Source organism: Monodelphis domestica, chromosome 7, assembly GCF_027887165.1.
Source record: "Monodelphis domestica isolate mMonDom1 chromosome 7, mMonDom1.pri, whole genome shotgun sequence".
NCBI classification, from domain to species: Eukaryota; Metazoa; Chordata; class Mammalia; order Didelphimorphia; family Didelphidae; genus Monodelphis; species Monodelphis domestica.
Genome location: NC_077233.1, coordinates 229,400,624 through 229,416,351, shown reverse-complemented (window position 1 = coordinate 229,416,351; position 15,728 = coordinate 229,400,624). Strand labels below are relative to the sequence as shown.

Below are 15,728 nucleotides of genomic sequence, written 5' to 3'. Positions count from 1 at the left end.
TTTCAAAGGAAACCAATTGCATTGAAATATAGTTATGAAAAATATATTTTTAAAACATTCACAGATCCTCAAATTCTCTCCCACCTTAGAAAGAATGTAATAATCAACATGGGTCAAGGGGGATATGGTTGGGGATGTTGACTCTAAATGAACGTCCTAGTGCAAATACCAACAACATGGAAATAGCTTCTGATCAAGGACACATGTAATACCCAATTAAATTGTGGGTCCCCTGCGAGAAGGGGAGGGGGAAGGGAGGGAGGGAAATAATGTGATTATTATAACCAAGGAATAATGTTCTAAATTGACTAAATAAATTAATTCAAATGGGGGAAAAAAAAGAATGTGATAATCATTTCATCCTTAGTAGCACCCTTGTGCTACCGTATTATAACACAGTCTGCCTGCAAATCCAAACCAGATTAAAATATAACTGAGAAATAAAGCAAAATTAATAAAAATGCAAAAAATATAACATTTTTGTTTTTTAATCATTTCAATCATGTATGACTTGGTGACCCCATTTGGGGTTTTATTGGCAAAACTACTGGAATGGTTTGCCATTTCCTTTTCGAGCTCATTTGACAGATGAGGAAATGAAGAATATAAGGCTACGTGAGTTGCCCAGAGTCACACAGTTAGTAAGTGTCTGAGGCTGGATTTGAATTCAGGAAGAGGAGTCCCAGCACTTTATCCACTTTATCACCATGTTGCCCATAAATAATAGGTCATATGAAGCCCATAGGGATCTTTAGATAGATAGATAGATAGATAGATAGATAGATAGATAGATAGATAGATAGATAGATAGAAGGATGGATGGATGGATAGATAGATAAATAGATAGACAGACAGACAGACAGACAGATAGACTAGTGGCTCCAATTCTATTTGGGGTTTTCACAACTCTACCAGAGAAGTTGTTCTAAAGGTCCAGTTTGCCAGAAGCTTGATTCCTCTTGGGCCATTGGTTTGTGGGATGATGCTTATTTGCATGGCTGACTCATGCAAATTTGTTTGTTTGTTGCAATCTTTCTTGAATAAAGTTCCTAGAAATTGTTGATTCCTTTGACTGATTGGCACTCATTCCTTTGTCTTGATCTCTTGGCAGGCACCTCCTCATTGAGCTTGCTCTGTCATTCTGGCTGCTTCAGTCACCACGTGGGTAAAACGGGCACCCCACAAACATGGCAGACGAAGACCTTATTTTCCGCCTGGAAGGCATTGATAATAGCAGGTCTCCTCATTCCCATCATGCTGGCTTTTCTGATGATGACAGTGACGAAGAAGATGGCTACTACATCTGCCCCATTACAGATGACCCTGGCTGTAACAAGATTGCTAATTCAAAAGTCTCTAACTACTACAGCAACTTAACCAAGAATGAACAATATGGATCCAATTGTTCTCCTGGGAGTTCCTTCCATTTTAAGGTGAGTATCTGGCAAAGAGTCACTCATCTGGGAGACCAAGGAGGATATATTGAAAAGAGTGATGAATTTAGAGTCAGAGGCCTTGAGTTCAAATTCTGGCTCTGCTACTTATTAATTGTGACCTGTAAAAATTAAATTATGTATCTAGTAATAAAATTATTATATTTTATATGATTTATTAAAGATTATTAGAAATCAAGGATACAAAATAAAAACCACATGCCCATGGCTGAAAAGCCCATTCAAAATCCCCACTCTTAGCTTACTTGCTACATCATTGCAATGGAAGAGAAGAGAGCATGGTAGGTGTTACTGCCAGTTAAATACCAATTGTGATCTCGCCAACCTGGGGACTCAAGTGAGATTAGAGGAAATTCTGGGAAATACCAAGGACTTCTGGGGATTGAAGTCTAGGGTTCAAAATCTCCCTTTTTACAGACCTTGGCCAAGATTGGAGATTTGGGGGAACACTGTGTTTTGGAACTAAAGTTGTAATTCTAAATGAGTCTCGGAGATAATCAAGGGATTTATCTTTTTGCAGCTAGAGTTCCCTCTCTTAAACCAGTTTGAGGAGTCTCGAGACATACTAATCTCTCTCCTACTGAGTCTGTTTGCAAGTTGTTCAAGTAATGGTGCCATGACACTCTTGTTGGTGTTAAAAATTAAATGCAGCTCTGATCAATGATCATTGCCAGCTGGGGGGAGAAAAAAAGCTTGTTATTGATAGCAGAATCTGAGAGTTGGAAGGGTACTCAACAGACACATAGAATAGACCCCCTAGGCGAAGTCAATTTCCATTCTAATATACCCAACAAGTAGTTAAGCTCTGTGGACTGCCTGGTCATCCAGCCTCTTCCTGAAGACCTCTAAACAAGGGTGAAGCCACCATTTCTCAAAGCAGCCCATTTCACTTTTGGTGATAGCAAAATCATTCAGTATTTATAAAGTGTGGCTCCATGTTCCTTTTTAGAGGAGGCAAAGACCTAATTTTTGCTTATTTGGAGGCTTATGAGCCAATTGTGGACCACCTTGTTTCCTGACTGTTTGTCCTTGTTGCATCCCTTAGCACCTTTTGGTTGGGTAAGGAAAATCCTTAGAACTTCCACCATTTCATGGGTGCTGAGAGAAAATGTAAAATGGATCTCATCTTCAGGTTGCTGTGAGCAGCAAAAGATTGAATGAGAGGAAAAGACAATAGAACAAAAAAAGCCACCAAGTTTATATCCACAGCTCACAGCATACTATTTCTTGAATTTCTGTTGAATTAATGAATACTAGAAGAAAAAGGGATAAGGAATACTTCTACTGTAGGTTATGATTATTCTGTTCTTCTTCCTTTTTCTCTCTTTCTCCTTTTCCTCCTACATCCATTCTTTCCCTGCTGCCATTCAGCTTATATAAAATCTAGGTGACTTATAATTAGTGGGTTTTTTCTCTCATTATATATATATATATTTTTTTTTGCTCTATGGTTTTCTTCCTTTCAAAGAAATGTCATGGGTTTGAGGCAAGAGGGTGATACAGAAACCCATATTTCAGTGCTCTCTGTAGTTGAACCATTATCTCAGATGTGGTTAGAAACTAAAATCTAGATAAACCTATAAAATAAAAGATTATAGACAAGATAGATTTGATCATGTGAATATTTAAAGATTCTCTATAACAGAAACCAAATATAATAAAAAGGAAAGCAATAAATTAGGGAAAGAAATCTCCTTGGTAAATATATTCAGTGAAAGCTCGAAATCCAGGAACTGTTCCAAATTTGTAAGGACAACACCCAGTCCATAGTAAAATGTTGGTCAAAGAACAGGAGCAAACAGTTTACAAAAGAGGAAGCAGAAGTTATAAATAATCACTTGAAAGAATGTTCATTTTCCCTAATACTTAGAGAAATGTATGTTAAAGTAGCCACCTCACTCAAAATCACCAAAAGCAATTAAAAATGGATATTGAGGGGGTGTATATTACAGGTTTAACCTATTTCTTTGATGGTAGAATTACAAATTGGTGAATATTCTTTGATCCAGTGATACCATTAAAATAATTTATTTCCTACTGACAGGAAAACCAACTGTTTATACAAAAAGCATAACTATATTGTTTATAATAGTGAAAAAGCTAGGAGCAACCTAAATTTGTAGTGGTTAATTATTAATTGAATTCATTGTGGTATTTCAGTATAATTAATGAATATAATAATAGCACTATTAAAATGACAAAGTATGTTTTCATGGGTCCATGATTTCATTTAGTGTGAATAGTTCAAGGAAATGGGGATATATTTTTATATTAAATAATGCAGAGTAAAATAAAGTAGAATTAGTATAATATAGAATTAGTTTAATAGGATCATATTGGCTATAACTATTTTTTTTTAATTATGTTAGGGGGCAGCTGGGTAGCTCAGTGGATTGAGAGCCACACCTAGAGATGAGAGGTCCTGGGTTCAAATTTGACCTAAGATAATTCCTAGCTGTGTGAACCTGGGCAAGTCACTTAAACTCCATTACCTAGCCCTTACTGCTCTTCTGCCTTGGGACCACTACATGTATTGATTCCAAGATGGACAGTAAGGGTTTAGAAGAAAAAAAAATTATACAAATCGATTGGAAAGGACAATAAATGGAATAATTGACAAATCATTATTACTATATTATATCCTATTTTATAAATAGTTTTGAATATATCCTTTAAGTTCATAATTAAAATTATTTTGAAAAAAAATGATAATTGAATAGAAGGAGAAAGTTGAAATTTTCCTTATGGCTAAGATTGGAATTTTAGTCATCCAAGGGTTTTTTGACCATGATGATAGCAAACTTGAGTTAAGTTTATGAATAGAGATCTCATCAGTTCCCATTAATTCAATTATAAATCCCTATGCATATGATTCTCAGGTATATTTATATAGCCCTAATATCTCTCTTGATTTCCATTCTTGATTACCTACTGGATATCACTAATGTCCCTTAGACATTTTAAAATCAACATTTCCAAAACTAAAATCATTATCTCCCCTTCCACCTTGCACCTTTCCCTCTTCCTAACTCTCCTATTATTGTTGAGAGTACCAACATCCTCTCAAGCCCCTTGGCTCCAAACTTAGGAGTTACCCTCATCTTACCCCAACTATATCAACTCTTACCTCACTATATCCGTTCCATTGCCAAGTCTTCTCATTTCTACCTTTATCACATCTTTTGCATATGCCACCTTCTCCCTAGGAGGTCACTAGGTGTCTCAGCGGATAGAATGCTGGTTCTAGAGTGGGGAAGACCCAAGTTCAAATCCAGCCTCAGAGACTCCCTGGCTCTCTGACCCTTCAATTGCCTGTCAGAAGTATCTTCTGGAGAAGTAAATGCAAACCTCTCCAGTATCCTTGCCAAGAAAACCCCATGGATAGCTGGGGTCCAGGGGGCCACGAAGAGTCAGACATGACTGAACAACAATAACGTTCTCCTTGAACCTTGCCATCCCCTGAAGGCAGGCCCTCATCGATTCCTATCTCAACTTATTCAAAGAGGCTTCAGGTTTATTTCTTTGTCTCAACTACTTACCCACTTCAGTCCATCTTCCATGAGATGATAAATTGGTTTTCTTAAAATGTGGATCCAACCATGTCACTATCCTATTCAGTAAACTCTCCAGGATCAAATCCTCTGTTTGCTGTTCAGAGCTTTTCATAACCTTGCTACTTCTCCTTATTACCTCTCCCGCCTCCTTACGCTTTACAGTCTATACACTGACCTCCTTGTAGTTGCTCAGAACAGCACTCTCCCTCTCTTTGCTCTGCCTTTTCACTTGCTGACCCTCGTGCTTGGAACTCTCTTCTCTTCACCTGTATATCCTGGCTTCCTTTAAGACTATAAAAAATAGACTCGAATTTAGGATTCTAATCCCCAGAATCCTTTGCTCCACTTCCCCAGAGTGCTTTGTAATCACACTGAATTCTCGCCTGGGCAAGAACACAAATGATTATATAAAGGAGTTCTCCGCCTACTGAGGGGTCTTTTGGACTTCCGTTTTGGAGCTGAGGTGGCTCTTCATAATGTAGGTGAGGTCTTGTCTAGGCCTCTCTGGCCTAGGCACGTGTTTTCTTATCCTGTATTTTCTTTAATCCTTAATCTTTAATAAACCTCATAAAAATATAATACTCCTTGAAGAGAGAAACTAATTTCTACCCGTCCCAGTCTCTCTAAATTTTAATCTTTACAAGACTCAGCTAAAAGGGACTCATGAGAAAGAAGCTACCTATATCCAGAGAAGGAACTGTGGGAGTAGAAACACAGAAGAAAAACAACTGCTTGATCACATGGTTCTATGAGGATATGATTAGGGATGTAGACTCTAAGTGATTATTAATAATATGGAAATAGGTCTTGATAAATGATACATGTAAAACCCAGTGGAATTGCTTGTTGACTCTGGGAGGCAGGAGGTGAGGGAAAGAACATGAATCATGTAACCATGGAAAAATATTCTTAATTAATTAAATAATTAAAGAAAAAAAAGACTCTGCTAAAGACTCACCTTTTTCCATAAGCTTTTTCTAGTCTTCTTCAATCTTGAAGGCTTTTCCCCAAAGATTATTTCCAGTGTAGCCTATATATGTTGTTTGTACTTGTTTGTTCACGTTATCTCCTCTGTTTGGATTATGATCTCAAGAGCGTACATGTGACCACTTCACATCAGTTACCTGGGAAGTTCCTTTGATCAGATTAGAGCTTAGATTTTAGAATGAGGGGAGAGGAGGTTAGGAAACCATTAGGAAAATGATACCATCTTGTTGAATGATTTCTCCTTTTTTTTTTAAGAGCAGGGTCCTAAAGTACAAGGGTAAATAATAATGTGGTTAAACATAAAGGAATAGTAACAAGGAGATATAAATGAGCCAGAGAAGAAAAGTTCATCAGATCCAACTCTTCATGACCCCATTTAGGGTTTTCTTGGCAGAGATCCTGGAGTGTTTGCCATTTCCTTCACCAACTCATTTTGCAGATGAGGAAATTGAGGCCAACAGGGTTAAGTGACTTCACCAGGGTCACACAGCTCTAACTGATGATTTTATAGATGAGGAAACTGAAATCCAGAGAACTGAAGTGATTTGTCCAAGCTCCCACAAATAGTACCAAAACAAGTTTGAACTCAAATCCTCTGACGCTATATTCAGCATATTTCCCTTTTACACATATATACCATGACCAAAAATCTCAGGTATGTTCTCTATAATTAACTGACAAATAGATTCCTTACAATAGTAATGACGATGATAATAGCTCATCTTTATAGTTTAGGAGTCCCAGACTTAGTAGGCAACAAATCTAACGTTCAGACTTAAGTCTTCTTACTCAAGTTATTTCTTCTACCACACAGCTTTTCATTTCTTTATAAAGTGGAAGTGTGGTTTCTGTCCCAGACTGAGAAGCTTAAGTTATCTTTAAAAATATGTGTGTTGTATAATTCTCAAAAATGAATTTTGATTTGCTGTAATGGGTTGGGGAGGTAGGGACTACTACAATTGAAAAATAAGGTGCTTCAGTTCTCCCTCCACAAAATGATGGGAATATATATAGAATATATAGATCAGAATTTTTTCTCTAGCCCTTGGGGAGAAGGGAGTTCAGTGCTTGTATAGATTTGGGCATTTCCTGGATTTTTTATCTATGATTAGACAAGAGAAGCATAGTAGTAACAAATAGATACCCTGATGATTTTGTGTGATACACTGTATTTGGCATGTGATTGTAGAGACTTGGATTTGTTGGTATTTTCATAGAGAAGAGGCAGGTAGGTAATGCAGTGGATAGAGTGCCAGACCTGGAGTCAGAAGATTTCAGTTCAAATTTCACCTCAGATGCTAGCAGTATGGCCCTGGACAAGTCACTTAACTTTTGCCTCAGTTTTCCTCATCTGTTAAATGAACTAGAGAGGGAAATGGCAAACCACTCCAGTATCCTTTCTGAGACACCCCAAATGGGGTCACAAAGTTGGGTAAGACTGAAAAATTACTGAACAATAAGTGCAATGGAAAGAACTATATCACCATTGTGAACTTAGACAAGTCCTTTCACTTGTGTCAGTCTCAGTTTTTCTCATCTGTAAAATGGGGGGCTTATACTAGAAGACTTCTCTCTATTCTCACCATCACCAAAGTTCTTTCCAGCACCAAATCTATGACCTGTGAAGTTGACACATTTGTTTTATGGTAATATTGAATACTTCTTGATTCTCATTCAGCTGTCTTTGACCTGCAGCTGTTCATACAGTTCTTTCTTACTTTCTCTGAATTCTTCAGTTTGTTGTATTTTACAAACAATGCTATTCCATTATTTTCAGTTTGTTCAGCCTTTTCCTAATTAATGATCAATCAGTCCTAGCTCTGTTTTCATGGCACATGTGATTACCATGTCTCCCTGGACTTTTAAAGCAAAAATTAAATTGTGATTTGATATCTTTGGTTGTAAGGTACTCCAAATATTGACAAACTTTGGAAGAAAGAGGAAGAGGTTCTCTTGTTCCTTCTTTTTTCACACTCTCTGGCCATTGCTTTGGATCTACGCTGATAAATGAGAAAGAGGCAGCAAAAGATTTAATTCACTCTGACAGAGCTGCTTTCATTTAATTTTGAGACATTATGCAGAACCCTTCTGAGCCCATGGTCATTAAATGCTTATAAGTTTGACTTGATTTGTTTTCATCTGTGGAGCAGAAGCCTATACAGGTTTCCTCTGGGGAGAGGTTAAATTCCTGCCAACAAGTAGGGGAAAAAGGAAAAAAAGGAAGGAAGAGAACATATTAGATTTAAATACTTGGATTTTTTAAAGTCCTACAGAGACAGGAAAGGTAAGTCACCCCGTTTAGATCTACCCATATTTTTAAAATTCATCAAAATAATTTTTGAAAAATGTCTTTTTTTCCCCTCTTTTCTCCCACGGCGCTCCCTGCCCCCATTCCCTTGGTGAAAACTACAATTGGGACATTATCTCATTGGGAAACATGTACTTGTTGCCACCTGGCAGAGAACAAAGGGCATTTTCCCAGAGGGTAGTGAGAAGATGGGCTTTATGCCTGGAGATCAGAAAAGGGGTAGTAGACTAGCAAAGGGGAGCAATGTGTTTTAGCTAGCAAAGGGAGATTGGCTGGTAAATCAGTTCTCCATTTGTGGGTCCAGTCATGCTCATATGAATTTCTATTGTGCTACAAATAACTGGGTACACCTGAGTTGGTCAGTACAGGATGTGTTTGCTGGTTTAGTATTCTGGAATCTTGCCTGGGCACAAAATGTTCAGAGACTTAGTAAATTCTTAGGAAGATAAGGGTTTTGTTTCAATCTATGCCCTTGTATTTATCCAGTTTTCAGAAAGCAGTTATAAAGAACTATAGCTACTGACCATGTTTTTTTTTTAATTATCATTTCTTAGTTTTATTTTTATATTTTTTTCCTTTTTTGTACCATACTCCTTTATTGATACTTCCCCCTTCTAAGAATCCTTCCTTGGAAAAAAGAAAAACAAGTAGAATCAAGAAACAAAAACCATGGCCTCAGCCACTTCCTAGCTGTGTGACCCTGGGCAAGTCACTTGACCCCCATTGCCTAGCCCTTACCACTCTTCTGCCTTGGAGCCAATACACAGTATTGACTCCAAGACGGAAGGTAAGGGTTAAAAAAAAAAAGAAACAAAAACCAATTGTATCTAAAAATGTAACATTCTGTAACCATAGCATCCTCATCCCTATTTCTGTACCAAGAGGGGAGAAATGTGTTTCATCTTCAGTTCTCCAGAACCAAGATTTAAATTCTTCCCGGATTTTTGAAAGAAAAACTAATGTTAAGTTCAGTGATTCTAGTGTCTTAGTCGACTGTCCAATGCTGGATCTGGTGTCAAGAATACTTGACTTTAAATCCTGATTCAGATGCTTACTAGCCATGTGACCATTTCAGTTTCAATTTCCTCATCTGTAAAATGGCAGTAATAATAACACCTGCTTCCCAGAGTTATTATGAGGATCAAATGAGATAATATAAGAAAAATCATAAGACAGAACATATACCCCCACTAGGTCTGAGTCTCAAAGACATTTAAAAAAGAAAAAAGGAAAAGGACTTATCCACACACTAGGTTTATGTCCAAAGACATTAAAAAAAAAAAGGAAGAGGACCTATCTGTAGAAAATATTTATAGTGGCTCTTATTTGTGGTGGCAAAGAATTGGAGAAAGGCTAAACAAGTTGTGGCATGTGATTGTCATGGAATCCTGTTGTAGTGTAAGAAATGATGAGCAGGATGGTTTCAGAAAACCCAAAAAGACTTAAATGAACTGATACAAAAGTGAAGTGAACAGAAGCAGAAGAGCATTGTATATACAGTAATAGCAATATTGTACAATGGTCAACTGTGAATGACTTAGCTACTTTCCCAGCAATACAACGATCCAAGAAAATTCTGAAGGGTTTATGGTGAAAAATGTTAACCACCTCCAGAGAAAGAACTGATGGAGTCTGAAAACAGATCAAAACAGGCTTTTATTTTTATTTATTTATTTAAAAAAAAAAAAACAGACAGAAGAATGCTAAGGGCTAGGCAATGAAGGTTAAGTGACTTGCCCAGGGTCACACAGCTAGGAAGTGTCTGAAGTCAGGTTTGAATGCAGGACCTCCTGTCTCTGGGTCTGACTCTCAATCTACTGAGCCACCCAACTGTCCCAAAGCAAACTTTAAAAAACTTTAAAAAAATTCGATGAGTCTGTGTGTGTGTGTGTGTGTGTGTGTGTGTGTGTTTATGTTTGGTCTAGGTTTTCTTTCCCAACATGGAAATATGTTTTTCATGACTACACATGTCTGAGCTAAATCAAATTTCTTGGTTTCTCAGTGAGAAGGAAGGGGATGGAAGAATGGAGAGGATTTGGAACTCAGAATTTTAAAAAACAAATAAAAATTGTTTTTACATGTAATTGGGGAAAACAATTTAAATTGTTCTTTATCACATCAAAGGAGCACAGATCTAGAGCTAGAAAGTGCCTTCCTCAGAGGCCATTGAGTCTAACCCTCTCACTTTACAGATGAAGTTATTCAGGTACAGGGATGTTAAGTGCATTACCCAAGATCATAGAAGTTGTGAGTATTTGAGGCAGGATTTGAATTTAGGTCCTTTGATGCCATAGTCAGTGCCTTTTCCTCTGCATCAAAAGCCTTCTTGATCTTTGGATCAGATCTACTCAAGGGTCACATTTTGGGCCAATTTTGCTAATGCAGAAATAGAAGGTACAGCCATTATGTAACTATTAAGAGACTAAAAGGATGCTAAAATACTGTATTAGCTGTGAGTCAGTCTATATGAAGTGGGCTCAGTAGGATTAATCTTCCTTGAATCTAATACTAATTAGCCATTTCCAGGCATGCTAAGGAAATGGAAATTACTGTAATAGAAGTCCTATGCCTTTGGGTACTCTAAAAACCTCATTTCTCTTCCCAGGATTTGAAGTGGGGGGGATGTCCACATGTTTTAGTGAACTGTGTTCTTGAAAAGCAAAATGAGTGAGATTGTTTTCTTTTCCTGAATTCACACCTGGCCCAGAGAGGAAAGAAATCAAGGAAAGAAAGAGTCCAGAAGGAAGTAAGGTTGCTCTGATTCAATTGAGCTGTGGTTTGGTTCTTTTCCTAACTTGCTTGTGTATGACTTATACAGGAAACTTGGAAACATGCCATTGAGAAAGCAAAACACATGCCTGATCCCTGGGCTGAATTTCATCTTGAGGATATTGAAACAGAGTGCGCTACTCGTCACAGGTCAGTACCTTGTCTGGGATTTTAAATTGACAGTATAGAGACCCCCAAAAGACTGAGAAGCCAGTGCCTGATTTTTCCTTGGTTAAATGCCATTTTTCAAAATAAAGGCTATATTCCCAAAAAGGCAGATCTCAGCCAGTTGGCCTTTCAGGCTATGGAAGTCTTATTTAACCTGGTAAAAATTGGAGGCCCAGAGTCCAGACTTGTGTAGTAAAAAGGTTCAGGAGCCCCAGAAACCTGGATTCTATTCTAGACTCTTCCTCTGACTCATTTGCTGTATGATCTCCGGCAGTTTATTTTCCCTAATCTGAACATCCATTTTTCTCTTTATGAAATGAGTATGGCCCTTCTGGAAAGTAAAAAAAGGGCTGGATTTGGAAGTTAAAGAGCCTGGTTCAAATTCTGACTCATTTTTACTAGGTGGATAACTTAGATCAAATCATTCAATCTCCCTAGTCCTTGTTTTTTTCAACTGTAAATAGAAGAGTTTGGAGTATTGTTTAAAAGGTTCCTTCCATATTAACTTATCATCCTGGGACCATTAATATCCTTTCCAACTTGAGAATTCTTAGATTTTTTTTGGACATGCCCCAGGGCATCTTAAAATGAGCATATATATATATATATATATATATATATATATATATATATATATATATATATACACCCTCCCAAAAAAACCTCATCATTTTTCTCCCCAAACTGGTCCCTTAACTTGAAGGTTTCCTGTTGTCAAGGTCATCACCAGCCCAGCAACCTCAGTATCATCCCAACACGTCACTTTCATTCATTCCACATGGCCAATCAATTCCCAGATCTTGTCGATTTTGTCTTCACAGCATCTCTCATGTATATCCCCTTTTCTCCATTGATAGAACTCCTATTCTAGTTAAGACTTTCATACTATCTTACCATATTACTACAATAATAGCCTTTAAAAAAAAAAAAACTCTTACCTTCCATCTTGGAGTCAATACTCTGTATTGGCTCCAAGGCAGAAGAGTGGTAAAGGCTAGGCAATGGGGGTTAAGTGACTTGTCCAAGGTCACACAGCTCGGAAGTGTCTGAGGTCAAATTTGAACCCAGAATCACCCATCTTTGGGCCTGACTCTCAATCCACTGAGCTACCCAGCTGTGCCCCCAACAGCCTTTTTTTTGGTTTGTTTTTTAAACCCATACCTTCCATCTTAGAATCAATATTGGTTTCAGGACAGAAGAGCTTGGCAATTGGGGTTAAGAGACTTCCCCAGGGGTCACATTGCTCAGAAGTGTCTAAGGTCAGATTTAAACCCTGGACCTCCCATTTCTGGGCCTGGCTCTCTAGCTACTGAGCCACTCAGCTGCCTTAACCCCTTCTATGTACCCTGCAGACTAGCTACTCTAGCCTATTTGAAGTTCTTGGAACAGTGAGTTCTGTTTTCTGTCTCTGCGTTTGCCTTGGCTATTCCCCAGGCCACCCCTTGAGTTTCCTCCATCTCTCACTTTCCCTTTCTTTCTTCAAGACTCAAATTCATCTTAGGAGGCTTTTCCCAATATCCCATGCTTCTACCACCTTTCCTGCTCAGTTTACTTTTCATCAACCCCGGATATATCTTATGTACATAGTTGTTTGCATGTTGTTTTCCCCAGTAGATTGTAGGCTCTTTTAGTGCAAGGACTGTGTTTTCCTTGGCACAGTGCCAAGCATATAATAGTTACTTATTAAACATTGATTGATTGATTGATTCTAAATGGGAGGGAATTTAACTTAATGCAAACTAGAGGGGGGGCAAGTAGGTGGTGTAGTGGATGGAGCAATGGGTGATCTCATCTTCTTGAGTTCAAATCCAGTCTCAGACACTTTCCAACCCTGTGAACCTGGGCAACTCACTTACCCTGGTTGCCTCAGTTCCTTCATTTGGAAAATGAGCTGGAGAAGGAAATGGCAAACCACTTCAATATCTTTGCCAAGAAAACCCCAAATGGGCTCACAAAGCCAGACATGGCTAAAATGACTAAACACAATACATAATGCACTCTGCAAATCAGTTATTTCAAATAAATATATTAGGTTCTCTCCCTCATAACAGAATTAATCAATTTTCAAAAGTTTTATTAAGCACCTATTCTAGGTCCAATTCTTTGGGAAATACTAAAGTAAATAATCCTATGCCTGTCCTTAAAGAACTTGCAGTCTAGTTGGGGAGATCAGATACTCCTATCAATCAGCAAATATTTATTTATTTGTTTGTTCATTTATTTTTTTAAACCCTCACCTTTCATCTTGGAATCAATACTGTGCATTGATTCTAAGGCAAAAGAATGGTAAGGGGGATTCAGTGACTTGCCCAGGGTCACACAGCTGGGACGTGTAAGTAAATATTTATTAAATGGCCTACTATGTGCCAAGTTGCTGTACTAAGTCCTAGAGAATAATATGAGGCAAGAGGGGATTCCTCTTCAAGTACCATTTGAATTAAAGTACTTCTGAGGTACTTCCCAGCTCTGAGTGTTTGTGATTCAGTATGTACTAAGGAAGGAAATTTTGGGATACATGAAAAGCTAGTGGATAGGGTGCCAGTCCAGGATCAAGTACAAAATTCTCTGTTTGGTATTCAAAGCCCTTCCTAACCTGTTCTCCCCCCAGCTTTCCAGTCTTTTTATACCTTACACTCTCTCCATTAGAGTCCAATACATGTGCCTCCTTGGTGTTCCTCCTGCAAGATAGCTTGTCTCCTGACTTTAGATATTTTTCATCGATTGTCTCCCATGCCTGAAGTTTTCTCAGCTTCCTTCAAGCCCCAGATAAAATCCCCCCTTTCCCATCTCCTTCTATGATGGTAGATAGCCCTTTTTGTCATGACTCCCTAGGGGTTAGTCTGGATTTTTCCACTGCTGATAATAGTTAAATCATCCACAGTTGATCATCGTAGGTTATTGCTGTTAACACGTACAATGTTCTCCTGGTTCTGCTCACTCCGCTTTGGTCACTTCATATCAGTCTTTCTAGGTTTTTTGTGGTCACTTTGTTCGTTTCTTATGCTACACTAGTATTACATTACAATTCTCCACCACAACTTGTTCAGCCATTCCCTGATGGATGGATAACCCTTCAATTTCCAGTTCTTTGCCACCACCAAAACAAATTGCTCTACATATTTTTATGCAAGTATGCTCTTTCTCCCTATCTTTGATCTCTTTGGGATACATCCCTACTTGCTGGGTCAAAGGGTATGCACAGTTTTATGATCTGAATGCAGATTGAAACATACCATTCTTCACTTTATTTCCTCCCTGAATTTTCCTCTAGTGTGATGTCTTCTTTCACAACACGAAAATATATATTATCTAATGACACATGTATAACCTATGTCATATTACCAGTCATCTTGGAGAGGAGTGAGGGATGGAGAGAACATGGATTGCAACATATCAGAAAACAATTGTTGAAAATTGTATCAATGTAACCAGGAAAAAAAATTTTTAACTTTAATAATATTTTTTAATCTCACCTTCTACAGGAAGCTTTCCCCAATCCCCCTTAATTCTAATGCCTTCCCTTTATTGATTATGTCTAATTAATCTTGCACCTTGCTTAATCTTGTAGATATCTTGTTTTGTACCTAGCTCAATTGCATGTTAATAATATGGGCAGTGCTTCCGGGCCTGTGATGTTAAGACTTTGGAGGCAGATTCTTCCCGAGAATATATTGGACAGACGTGCCATGGCAGGCCTGTCTGTGTCCCTTCTGTGTATAGCACTGTGTCCTTTCTGCTAGGCAAGCATGTATTTGTTTATTTTGTAATTTGGCCAGCCGACCTTCCCTGGGCCTGGTTGCTGGGTGTTGAGTGTTTGGATCCCCTTGGGTTTCAAAATTGGACAGATTTCTTCCTTAAAATAGGTTTAGTGAAAGCCAGAGCCTTTTTTTTTTTCAGAGTTGGTTTCCTCTACCCAGGGCTAAAGCTAAGCTGATTTGGTTCCCAGCCCCTATATTCCTCACATTTTCTCTACTTTTAGCTTCTTCTGTATTCTGTAATGAAAAATGGGGTACCCTGCTTGAGGAGCATGCCCACCTCCTCTCAAACAGAGCTCTCCTCACCCTGGGTTCCCTATTCTTTCTAAGTTTGAATTATTTTTTTACTAGCAGAAACCATAGCTATAAGGGGAGTTAAAAGAGGGAAGGAAGATTTTCTTTTCTCCCAGTTTTAGACCTTTATCGATCAGGCTCCCTGAGTTATTAGCATGTCTTGTTCAGTGTGCCTTGCCCAGTTTCTTGTTTCTCTCCTGGTGGAGAGAGGCCATTTGGGAAAGTAGAAATTATACCCTCATTGAATTTGAGAGTCTAGTCCTTGTTTTGCCACTAACTAGCTCTTGGGAAAAATCACTCGTTTCTCGCCCTCAGTTTCCTCATCTGTAAGACAGATTCTCTGAAATTCTCTGAGACTGTAAATATAACCTAATGCTCAGAATCACTGCCTGTCTTTGTTATGACTTCCCACTACAACTTACCCTATCAGACCTGCCCA

The 15,728-nt window shown here is 38.2% G+C and overlaps 1 protein-coding gene across 2 annotated transcripts in view; it reads left to right on the top strand.

Moving 5' to 3' along the window:
• Positions 1-15,728, top strand: part of EEF2K (eukaryotic elongation factor 2 kinase) — a 69,445-nt gene that overhangs the window by 17,269 nt on the left and 36,448 nt on the right. For both annotated transcript variants that reach the window (XM_007498241.3, XM_001366833.4), the window contains exons 2-3: positions 1,112-1,433; positions 11,122-11,222. In XM_007498241.3, the coding sequence (XP_007498303.1) occupies positions 1,188-1,433; positions 11,122-11,222 (347 nt within the window). In that variant the 5' untranslated portion in view covers positions 1,112-1,187. The remainder of the gene's footprint in view (positions 1-1,111; positions 1,434-11,121; positions 11,223-15,728) is intronic.